This window comes from Orcinus orca, chromosome X (genome assembly GCF_937001465.1).
Source record: "Orcinus orca chromosome X, mOrcOrc1.1, whole genome shotgun sequence".
NCBI classification, from domain to species: Eukaryota; Metazoa; Chordata; class Mammalia; order Artiodactyla; family Delphinidae; genus Orcinus; species Orcinus orca.
The window spans coordinates 15,666,423-15,679,172 of NC_064580.1; the positions used below are offsets into that span (position 1 = coordinate 15,666,423).

At 36.0% G+C, this 12,750-nt stretch overlaps 1 protein-coding gene across 3 annotated transcripts in view; it reads right to left on the bottom strand.

Moving 5' to 3' along the window:
* The window catches only part of SCML2 (Scm polycomb group protein like 2), an 88,981-nt gene that overhangs the window by 13,792 nt on the left and 62,439 nt on the right, over positions 1 to 12,750 (bottom strand). For all 3 annotated transcript variants that reach the window (XM_004269640.3, XM_033427881.2, XM_049704727.1), the window contains exons 8-11: positions 8,020 to 8,237; positions 4,190 to 4,316; positions 1,472 to 1,675; positions 588 to 770 (exon numbers count right to left, since the gene is read on the bottom strand). In XM_004269640.3, coding sequence (XP_004269688.1) covers positions 588 to 770; positions 1,472 to 1,675; positions 4,190 to 4,316; positions 8,020 to 8,237 — 732 coding nt within the window. The remainder of the gene's footprint in view (positions 1 to 587; positions 771 to 1,471; positions 1,676 to 4,189; positions 4,317 to 8,019; positions 8,238 to 12,750) is intronic.

Genomic DNA, 12,750 nt, shown 5'->3' on the forward strand with positions numbered 1-12,750 from the left:
GAGGACTGGGGGGGGCTCCCCTGGTGGCGCAGTGGTTAAGAATCCGCCTGCCAACGCACGGGACACGGGCTCGAGTCCTGGTCCGGGAAGATCCCACATGCCACGGAGAAACTAAGCCCGTGCACCACAACTACTGAGCCTGCGCTCTGGAGCCCGCAAGCCACAACTACTGAAGCCTGCATGTCTAGAGCCCATGCTCCGCAACAAGAGAAGCCACCGCAGTGAGAAGCCCGCGCACCACAACGAAGAGTAGCCCCCGCTCCCCACAACTAGAGAAAGCCCATGCGTAGCAACGAAGATCCAACGCTGCCAAAAATAAATAAATAAATTTTAAAAAACAAAAAGACCCCACAATGATACACGTTTCAGGTTTTGATTCTCAAGTTAATTATGAATACAATAAGAAATTACTTTTCCACTTTGAATGAACAAAAACTATATATTATACATGTCTAATTAGTTCACTGTGGCTAAAAGGTTTACTTTGAGGAAGACGCAGGAAAAACTGAATTATTTAAGATTCTCAAGTTAATGTAGAATCTAATATAAAATAGAAGCACAGTATAAAATTTTACATTTTCTCTTACCTGAATTATTTTGATCATGCTCTGCAGGACTATGACCATTACCTCTGTAAGAGCTAAAAGGCTGGCTACTCAAAAGGTTATCACACTGCAGGCTGTGGCACAATTTCTCAAGAAAGCGAAGAGCAAATGATGCACTGTTCACTGGAGGGAGCTGGATGGAATGAGTTTCCCCATCAAAGGAGGCTATTATAGGGAAGAAAAGATGTCAGAGTTACATCACAGAAAGATGAGAACCACATCAAAATGAAAGTCATCAATTTAGGAAATGTATTATAAATCTAACGTGTGGTTTTTGTAATTTATAAAGGAATAATCTTAAATTATAAAAGTTCCTCTCATTCAAACACATAGTCTGAACTAATAAAAGCATTCTCGTTTAAAAATATTCATAAAGTAAACAACAACAACAGAAACCCACTGATGTACAATAGTTTCTGTTCTTCCAAACATTCCATGGGTACAAATGCAGTATCTGATCATACAATCATGAAAGCCATGTGTATCTTACCTCTTACTTCTTGAATCACATTTTTTACTTAGAGATTCTTACAGATTAGTCTGTTTTCTAAAAATATTAAGCTCACTTTATCTATAGTGAGCTTAATACAGCAGGTAAAAGGAAAAATCTGTACCTCTTACCTCAATATACAGTATTACTCTGACATTATTTGTCTATTTTGAAAGTTAAACTTTCCAAACCAGGGTTAAAAGTCTATAAACATATAATTATTATCCATATTCTATTACATTAATATAGTATTCAAATATTATAGTTAACAGAATATAAATTTATAAAATAATCTATGTATTATAAAATCCTTGCCTTCTTGAAACCTAAAAACAAATTAGGGAATAAAAGCTCATAAAGGATTAGATGAGCATACCGGTTATCACTTCTCCTCCACGATCATCTGGCTTAAGGAATCCAAAAACAGTCTTACTTTGAATGGCACAATCCACACAGGCCTGCACCGTCCGCCGGAGCACCACATTGACAGGGCCTGGGCCAAAGTGATCGGGCAGCTGCTGGATTTTATTCTGATCCAGGTAAGGGCCAGAGCTTCCATATTTGTTTACATAGACACAGACTTGATTAAAAATGTGTATATAGATATAACAAACAATGAGATTGGTTAGAAGGAACATAAACACTACATAATCAATCACTGTATATCCCATTAGCCACGCTTCACTCAAAGATAACCTAAACATAGTTACTATCGGTGATCATTTCTGCTACCTAAAAATATGTATGTAAATATATTTTCACATTTTGTAAATATATGAAATCTAGAAATAAATAATCCAAATGCTTATTCAATTTTCTAGAATTCTGCCCAAACTGATTATAATAAAAACAATACAAGTTTTAGTAACATCATAAAACAATTCTTCACACATTCTCAGGTTATATAAAATGGCTTAAAGTCAAGAATATTTTCACTTTTTAACAGCAATCACAGTGTAAGAATTTTCTTTCAAAACTGGTCATATTAGCACACTCCTTTTGGACTGAATTTATTTTAAATCAACAATATTGCACTCTCGTTATATAGTATTTTCTAAAGTAACCAAATCATTTCAGATATGTGTCACAGTAAGTTCTAATGACCTAGAGAAATTTTTTTCATTAATTTTTTTTTTTTTTTTGCGGTACACACGCCTCTCACTGTTGTGGCCTCTCCCGTTGCAGAGCACAGGCTCCGGACGCACAGGCTCAGCGGCCATGGCCCATGGGCCTAGACGCTCCACGGCATGTGGAATCTTCCCGGACCGGGGCACGAGCCCATGTCCGCCTGCATCGGCAGGCGGACTCTCAACCACTGCGCCCCCAGGGAAGCCCTTTTCATTAATTTTTAAGAAAATAAAAATGTTCTTTATATACATGCCGAGGTTCATGGAAGAAAATTTTAAAAATAAATGCTTCCCTTCGTATAATAAAAGCATTTAGAATTTAGAAGCAAATAATCTATAATCACAATCAGTCAAGTTTCTATAATTTTTCTTCACTGAGAATCAACAAATACAAATTAACACACAACGTAATATAATTATTAACAGAAAATATATTGTCCCCCTAAATCAAGAGGCACATTATTTTTATCCACTACTCAATTTATTGCAAAATTTTCATGTATACAGTCTATATTTAGTACAATAAAAACCCATTAAGGGCTTCCCTGGTGGCGCAGTGGTTGAGAGTCCGCCTGCTAATGCAAGGGACACGGGTTCGTGCCCCGGTCCGGGAAAATCCCACATGCCGCAGAGTGGCTACGCCCATGAGCCATGGCCGCTGAGCCTGCGCGTCCAGAGCCTGTGCTCCGCAACGGGAGAGGCCACAACAGTGAGAGGCCCACGTACCGCAAAAAAAAAAAAAAAAAAAAAAAAATTAATCTCACTTTCACTATGTTGAAATATATGATACTTAAGCTTTGTGGCAATAGCCAGAGGAAGGATAGACTCTGTCACAGAAATGAAACACCTATTAAAAACTTAACCTGAGGTGCTGATGGCATGGACAAAGTTCTACTGAACACAAGTGAGCTAAACAAGGATTTCAATGTTTATACTCATTTAGCTAGGCTCCCCTCCTAATGGACTAAAAATCAGAAATAATAAAGAGACAAAATGAGGTATGTAACGGGCTTCCCCGGTGGCACAGTGGTTAACAATCCACCTGCCAATGCAGGGGACACGGGTTCGAGCCCTGGTCTGGGAAGATCCCACATGCTGCGAAGCAACTAAGCCCGTGCACCACAACTACTGAGCCTGCACTCTAGAGCTCGTGCTCCACAACAAGAGAAGAAACCACTGCAACGAGAAGCCTGTGCACCACAACAAAGAGTAGCCCCCGCTCGCCAAAACTAGAGAAAACCCATGCGCAGCAACAAAGACCCAACACAGCCAAAAAAAGGGGGGGGGTATGTTACAATAATCATTTTTAAAGTGATTTCTATTTCAAAAAATTAAATTATAATTTCTTTTTAATAAGAAAAGAAAAATTGAGGGGAAAAGTCCAAGGAACAGAAGAATGTAAGAGAGATAATTAAGGATCTAGGAGAGGGAGCAAAAAAACTTGCTTTACGTAACAGGAAAGGAATAAGGAAATTTGCAGGAAACGACAAATAAAAGGGACTGACTAGTTTGGGTGTCTGTCATTTCACACTCTTCACATAGCAAAAAACAATTTAAAGTCATCATGCCCCCTGACAGGCAAGGATCTGTGAAAATTTTATAAGGCATTAAAATAAGGTTTGAGGTACCTTAAAAATACATACAAGACAAAAAAGACAAATTGTGAAATGAGATCATGGGAAAACAAGAATAGATTTGACAATAATGTAAATTTTATAAATCTTACCAAGAGGGATATCTTAAGGGTGTTGAATTTTCAAGTGACTTATGTATTTAAACAAACTGTTTTTCCTTGACATCAAAATGAACAATCAGAATTTCAAAATATTTTAATATGAAAAATGCTATAAGAAATGTTTACTATCATCTTTTTTCCCTCTTATTTTATTTCCAGGACTTCAAAGACACTGAAAATAATACAACAAAAGATAACTAATTTTTACGCTCTTTTAAAAATATTAATTTACCTGTAGACATCACTATTTTAGATGATCCAGGAACAGTATCCTTATCATATAAAACACCACCACGTCCTCTGGCCAGCATACTGACAGAAGCTGAAGATGTGGAACATACAACAGGAATACGTTTTTCCTATTAAAAAAAAAATATTCCTAGATAAGGAGGTCATAAAATTATTGGCATCACTGGTTCACAAATGATCAGTTGTCTGAAGTCCTCTGGGTTGGAAATCCCTGTGTCACAAACTGCAGTACTTTTCAAACTGTGCTCCTAAGAGGGGCCCATAAGCTGGTCAGGTAGGAGAGGAAGAGACCAAGAGGCTGGGATTCCCAGCGCTACCCCCTGTTCCAACTAGTCACACTTTAGCCAAAATAATTCACTCTGTAAAACTTGTTTTATTTTTGAGGTTCCCAGTAAGTTTTTTACACTGCTGAAGTAGTTTGGAAATCTAATCCAGCAATTCATCAGATGAGGGTGGGGGACCTCAACAAGGCAGAGGACAAAGTTTGTCTTCAGAAAGCAGTCACTCATCTGGGTTTTTACCATATCTAGCCTGCAATTCTCCATATTACATACGATAATTATGACAAAATTGTCAGTGGCTTGCTAAAGTCCATACAAAATTATGCCTATTGTATGTAAGAACCAAATGTCTCATGGGTATTATTAACATCACTAGTGTTTTGTTTATTTTATATCAACTCTTGGGGTTTTCTAGGAGCTATCTTCTAACACAACTCTTCAGTATCAGAGAAGGGGATCTTGTGCCTAGAAAAGGTAATAATAGAAGATATTTAAAAGGCAGGGAAAAAGGAGAAAAACACAAACAGTGTTGTTGGATTTTTCTTTATTTGTTTAAATTAGTGACTGTCATTTGGGTTCACAGTATCTTAGTAAATTATTTTGAAAATACTAAATTACAATTATTGTGTCAATATATTCTCGTTCTTTCAGTATTTTAAAAATCTAAAATCTAAATCCTTTGACTTAAGACATACCAAAATAGTGTGTTTGCACTAACAATGTAAATTGAATACATTTATTTGGAAAATGTGCTTCCACACTTCCATACTTCTAGAATGCTTAAGGAAGGGAAGAAAATAATTGACAAAGGAGAGTACAGCAAAAACAATTCTTACTCTAGTTCAAAGAGTTGAATCTTCATCTTTTTATGATGAAATAATGAAGCCAAAAAAGATGAAGGTGGATTGAAATGCTTCCTTTGCAACAAAAAAGTTTATTATCAAAAAAATTACATTATCTTTCCCTTGCCCCTCCTCACCACCATACAACAATATTTTCAAAAAGATCTCTTCAAAATTGTCAAACCAGCATTGGAATTATTTGAAAGTAAAAGAATGAAGAGAAACTTTTTGGAGTTACCATATCTTGACCATATACCAGCTAATCACAAAGACTTTTTCAGCAACTGGAAAATATGTACTAAATATATGCATCAATGACACCCTTGATACATTTTAATTTTTAAAATGCATTTAAAATAAATGATTTGCCTTTAAATTTAACTTTCCTTAAGTTTATACAATTTATTTTTAAAAAATATTTATTTATTTGGTTGCACTGGGTCTTAGTTGTGGCAGGAGGGCTCCTTAGTTGTGGCTTTCCAGCTCCTTAGTTGCAGCAGGTGGACTCCTTTAGTTGCGGCTCGAGGGCTCCTTAGTTGTGGCATGCGAACTCTTAGTTGCGGCATGCGTGTGGGATCTAGTTCCCTGACCAGGGATTGAACCCAGGCCCCCTGCACTGGGAGTGTGGAGACTTAACCACTGCGCCACCAGGGAAGTCCCCTTATAATTTATTTTTAATTTAAAAAATTTCATCTGCTAAGAATTTACATTAGAATAATGTGCTTATTTGATTTTTTCAATATTTATGATTTTATATTTGAAAAATATTCAGTTTTATTGACTTTTGATTTCTTTTTTTTCTTTTCTGCAGTACACGGGCCTCTCACCGTTGTGGCCTCTCCCATTGCGGAGCACAGGCTCCAGACGCGCAGGCTCAGCGGCCATGGCTCACGGGCCCAGCCGCTCCGCAGCATGTGGGATCTTCCCGGACCGGGGCACGAACCCATGTCCCCTGCATCGGCAGGCCACCACTGCGCCACCAGGGAAGCCCTGACTTTTGATTTTTATTTTATAAATTTTGAATGCCTTTTAAAATAAAATACCAATGTAAGTTTTTAAAATCAAAATGGTATTGTCATTTTGCTCCATACTGCAAACATTAGTTGTAACAAAATAGAAACGTTATATATATTGATATCAGGTGGCTGAACTCAGAAATGTTTAAGGTAATACTGCTGAAATTTAACTCAGTTCTAACAGATCTAGAGAGATTCTATGTCTTTATATTTAGAGCGTATTTCTTGTAGACAGGATGTATTTAGATCTTTTAAAAAATCCATTTTGATAATCTCTGTCTTCTAATTGAAAAGTTTAGTTTACTAATTTTTAAAGTAATTATTAATAAGTTTGGGTCTGGGTCTACCACTTATTGTTTTCTGTTTGTTTCCTCTGTGTTTTGTTCTTCTGTCTTACTTTCCTCTTTTTTGTTGTTGTTGATTACCTGAATAGTCCTTAGAATTCTATTTTAATTTTCCTATTGGCTTTTTAGCTGTATTTCTTTGCATTTGTATTTTTACAATATGCTCTGGGAGTTTCAATGTACAATCCACACAAAGTTAATATTGTACTACTTAACAGAAAATGTTGAAACCTTGCAATGCTACAAATCCATATCCCCAACCCCTAAGCCTTTATACTATAATTTTTTTATGTATTATATCTATGTATGTTATAAACCCCACAAGACTGTATTGTATTATAATTATTGCTTTAAATAGTCCTATTTTTATAAGGAAATTAAGAGGAAAAAAGCAAAAAGAAAGTCATTAGTATTTTTACCTAGAGATAACTTCCTTCAGCATTTCTTATAGTGTTTGTCTGCCAGTGATGAATTTTTTGTATGCTTTTACCTGAAAATGTCCTTAGTTCTTCATTCTTGAAGAGTATGTTTGCTGAATATAGCATTTCGTATAACACCCCTCCTCCTATGTGTATTCCCCCCAACCACAGTCTGTCTGCTTCCATTCATTCTCCAGTGTCTTCGGGTAGCTGCTTTTTCTATTACTTCCAGGTATTAGAGTTGTTTTCTTTGGGGGAGAGTCAGTTAGGTAGGATGTGACTTTAGCATCACTGAATTTATCACGCTGATTTCCCCCTCACCCCCATTTTACTGAGGTATAATCTATGTACAGTAAAATTCACTTCACATTGATTTTTAAAATATACTGAGTTTTAAATAAACTGGCTCGAACATAAATACACCCATGCAGTATTTTCAATGTGGTTTTGAAGAGGTCGAACACTATTTAGTTTTAAATTTATCCAAGAAAAGAAATAACAATCTTGATTGTTACACAGGCCTTAAAAAGCCTTATATACTTATTTTTTAATTTTAATTAGGTATAGTTGATTGACAATGTTGTGTTTAATTTCTGCTGTATAGCAAAGTGACTCAGCTATATATCCTTTTTCATATTTCTTTCCATTATGGTTTAAGGATATTGAATATAGCTCCCTGTGCTATATAGTAGGTCCTTGTTGTTTATCCATCCTATATATAGTTCACATCTGCTAGTCCCAAACTCCCAATCTTTCCGTTCCCCTCCCCGCTCCACCTTGTAAAAAGCCTTATACACTCTTGGTACATTCCTAAAAGGCATCATAACACTCTTAGTAAGTCCTAAACTGTGTGTTTAATAATAAGGCACTACAGAGACCTGTAATGCAAATTAGTAGGAGATACAACTAACCTTTCTTCCTGAGTTTGGGCCTTTTTTCCTTGGTGTGATATTTTTAACAGAACTCCCCTTCTTGGGGACTGAAGTATGTGCAGGTGGTTTAGTACAACCTGATTTCCTGATCTGCTGTGTTGGTAATATTACAGCAGTTTTCTGTAGAGACTGCATTGAACGCTGGGTTGCTTTGGAAGGAGAAGGCTGTGTTTTTGCTATATTCTTTGTAACAGGAACTGAGGGAAAAAACACACAACACAAAAATACAATTAAAATAAATGACATAATTAAGGTATTTTCTTCTAATGATTCAAAAGAAATTTAACTCAATCTTTAAAAATATTCCAAAGGTCATTCATTGAAAACCACTTAAAACAAAGGTACCATTTAAAATGACGTTTTTGGTATTTAAGATTTCAGATTATCAGGATATAGTCTGATTCTCCAGAAAAAATAAAGAGGCTTTTATAATAAGAACCAGTAACTTCCCACTTAATTAGCACAGTGAAAATTTCTGTCAATTTACCTTTTGTCTGCTTCTCATATTTTTAGTCCTTGGCACAGAAAAGAGTTTTTCCTTCAGAAAATTGTGCCATAAATACAGGAATCATTTTGGCCACCAATATAGAAAAACATAACAAAGCAGCTACCAACGGCTCCTGCTTCATCTTTTAAACGCCAGGGGAATCCCCCAACTAGATTTTTTTTTTTTTTTTTTAGTGGCTAAAATACATTATGTTCCTATATGTATGTTTAATAGTAAAGCTTCATAAGCTATAATATAGACTCTACATTAACATTGCCATGGAAGGACCACTATCATGCCCAAGTGATTTGTATCTATTAGTTATTTGTAGCCCAATCAAGACAGTTTTAATATTCCAAATAAAGATTACCTGCCAGGTTACTCTTGTATATATTCATAGTTAAGTAGAGAGATATTTTTAGTATTAATCCCTTAATAATTTCATTAGTACAAAAAAATGAACTTTACTTTATAGTAAATAGTACTAACGTCAAAAAGTCTTTACAGGAAGAGCTGTATAAGTAACACATTTATACATCTGTGCAAAAAAAAAATCAACTACTTTTATTTTGAGGGCTTCATTTTACAACTTGAAATGAATCTACCACCTTGCTTCTCCCATCCTCAAAGACTATGTGTAAATGTGACCTCCTATGACCTCCCACATCTTCCCTGCAGCCTTTTTATCTACCTCTATCAATTACCTAGTCAAGAGAATGGAACAGCTGCCAGGGAAAATGGAAGACCACTTAACTGCCACCATCACTTTCCCCCTCCCCTTATTTATAGTAATTTACCTACATACACCAGCCTTTGTTTAACTCTTTACCATCATCTACCTCATACTCCATACCCACTTCCACTTTCTTCAAATAACTCTAGTAACCTAATTCACATTATTTCTTCTTACAGAGTCTCCCTGTTATCATCTTCAGGAATTTAAATATCATACTTCTGATGCTCCATCATCCCGATCTCATCAATAGACAATTTGTGAAGCTCTTCTACCTCCAAGATAACCAACTGTGCTTCCCTTCTCCACCTCCAACTTCCTTACCTGTCATCTTTGCTTTATACCAACTGATCATGCTTTTCATTCTCATTGTGAGATCTAGCCACTAGCCCTCTCCATTTTCATCCAATCTGTTAGCTTTCTTCTGGCTTTACTTTACCCCCTTATCAACCTGCACCCAACTGTCCACCTCCACCAAAACCCTCATAACTAGTATCCCTTACGTTATCACCCCCTGATCTTCGATCATGTCCAACATGTCAGCTCCAACCACTGAGTCACACTATCATTTGCTCTCTCTGGTCCTGAGCAAGGGTCAGTTCTCTCCTTAAGGGGCCAGAGAGTAAATATTTTAGGCTTTGAAGGTCACATATGGTCTCTGTCATACAATCTTCTTTGTCTTTCTCTTTTTTTAAACCCTTTATGAATATAAAAACTATTCCTAGCTCACAGGCTACATGGGCTAAATGTGGCCCTCAGGTTGTAGTTTGCCAACTCCTGCTACAGAACATTGGGATACTGTAGATCACTGTAACATCCATGCTAACCTCAACTGGGGTGTCACTGCTGCAACTCACTGATTTCCAAGTATGTTTCAATGGCAGAACATTTTCCCCTTTTTAAGCTCCCCTCTCCCTCTCACCCCATTCCAGTCAGCAAATGACCCTACTGTACTTTATGAGAAGATTAAAGGCTATCTTTTGGGAGTGATCATAACCATCCCATTCCTCCATCTTAAAATACTTTTATTTTCATTCATTCTCATCTCTTCCTGTTATATCAAATGAAGTTTTCTCCCTACTCTTCTAAGCCAAATCCCCTTTCACTTTTGTCCTAATAACTATCTTCTCTGGTTCCTCTGGAACATTACAGTTTCAATTATCTCCTCTCTTCATGGTATTTAATCACTTGATCCCCAACTCCTTGCTCTCTCTTACAACCCTCATATATCCCTTATTTTGAAGTCTCCTTCCCTAGTTTTTGGTACTTTCAAGCCCTTGCATGAATCTTCCTTCTACTCACTACCAAGATACAAAGAAGAATCGCCTATACTTCATACTTCAGTTTCCTTATTATTCTGGGCTTCCTTAGTCTCCTATAATAAGCTTTTCTTCCCCCAACCATTCAAAAAGAATTCTTTCCAAGGTAATGTCCCCTTCCCAGTAACTAAATCCAAATAAATCCTCATTCTCTTGTCCCCACCTTTTAATATATGGCATGAAGAAAAGGAAATAGATTGCGCTCTGGACCTGAGTTTAAATTCCTGTACTAAGTTAGTTTAAGACAGAACCTAGGCGTATAGGAGGTCCTCAAAAAATGTTTACTAAATGAATGAAAAATATTTTCAACCTGCAAGCCAATGTTAGACCTCCAAAACAAGTATATTTTATATAAAGAATTGTAATAAAATATTACTTTGTGGAACATGGCAAATGTAATGAAATCACTATTTGATCTAAAAAATTTGACATTTGATATTAATAAATCTTGGGACACAAAATATTTGAGCCATAGCTTCAAATATTCCCCCCAAATATAATATTCTATTACAATAAAACTCCTTGATGCATGGTATATATATATGTATGACCAAAGTAAGAAAAATGCATTATAAAAAATTAAAAATTTTTCACTTTAGAAAGCAAGCTTTTCAACGGCAAAGACTCAATTTGATCCACTGCCATATCCCCAGCATCTAGAACAAAATACTTTTTAAACTACTTTAAAGAGGAATGAGTAATCATTCAATACACTGAACAGCAAAATTAAACTATATATATTATACATGTATTTTTATCTCTCCTCCAAAGAGCAATCATATAACATACACACACCATGCTAAAACTCTATTCAGTATTAATTAAACTATTGAAAAAGAAAATAGATTTGTTTAAAAGATAAGGTGAAAATTATATATAGCACTACAACCATGTGTTCATAGTGGTTACAAAGTGAGTAAAAACCTCTTTGAAAAAAGTATGTAAAATATACAGAAGGATGTGCTAATCATCTTTAATAAAAGTTTTATGTGAACACCTAACACAAAAGATACCTGGTTCCTCAGTTTATCTTCAGGTAGAACAGACAATGTTTGGGTAAGAAAAATGTCCAAGAGATATGAAGTTACTCAATTATGAAAATGCAAAAGAAATGAATAAATCTTGGGAAACAATCAGAAGGCAGGAAATAAAGTCAAGAGTAGCCCTGGAAGCCTGGAACAGGGGGAACTGAAGAAAGAAAGGAGGTAGACGCCAACATGTACTGGCTACCCGTTACATGCTAAGTGCTTCAATATCTGTTATTGCATGTAATCCTCCCAAATGTCCTATGAGGTAGGTATTATTCCCCACTTTATACCTGAGGAAACTTAGGCTCTGTGCGATTAGGTAACTTTGCCAAGATCACCCATTTGGCTAAGAGACTTTTATCTCCTAAGTGCATGCTTTTTCTAATATGCCACCTTGCTTTCTGTCCTCTAACAAAAAAGCCTATTAAATTCACTCCCCTGAGTCAAAGTGCATGTGTTTTAAAAAAGAAGAAGAAGGTCCAAAAGACAACCCTGTGAACTCCTATGATAATTCACTAGTTGCTAGGTGCTCTCTGACAGAGGAAGTCTTGAGTTTTTTTAAAATCAGATGTGGAGGCATACTTATAAGGAGAAAACATTAACAAGTACAGACAAAAACATGCTGGTAAAACGTTTCATGCCTGGAGATTTAACCTTATTTAGTATTTATTGCCAAACAGTACTCATTAAATGTATGTTTCTGTTGACACATGAAGATGCTTTATTATTGAAAGATACTGCTTGCATTCTCTGAGCTATGAAAAGAGAGTAGCACATACAATTACCATAGAAAAGGAAATACACTTAGAAATGAACAGCAACCCCTATTTCCAGTTACTGTTATACATGTGCTGGTTTGGCTTACACATGGCTGACTTGAAGAGGAACTAAAATGGATTAGAGATATAAATTTATATGTATCTTGCTTTTGATCTAAAAAGACATGATAGAGGTATGGCTGCTTACTGTTCTCCAGATTTTTCCATCCACCATTTACTTAATACCTAGTGTGTTCTTTTTACCAATCTAGGCAATTTAGGAAATCCAGAAGAAATAAATATGGTCCCAGTCATACAGTTCATATTTTATATGTATATTTGTGTGTGTGTGTGTGTGTATATATATAATTCCTATCTCCTTAAG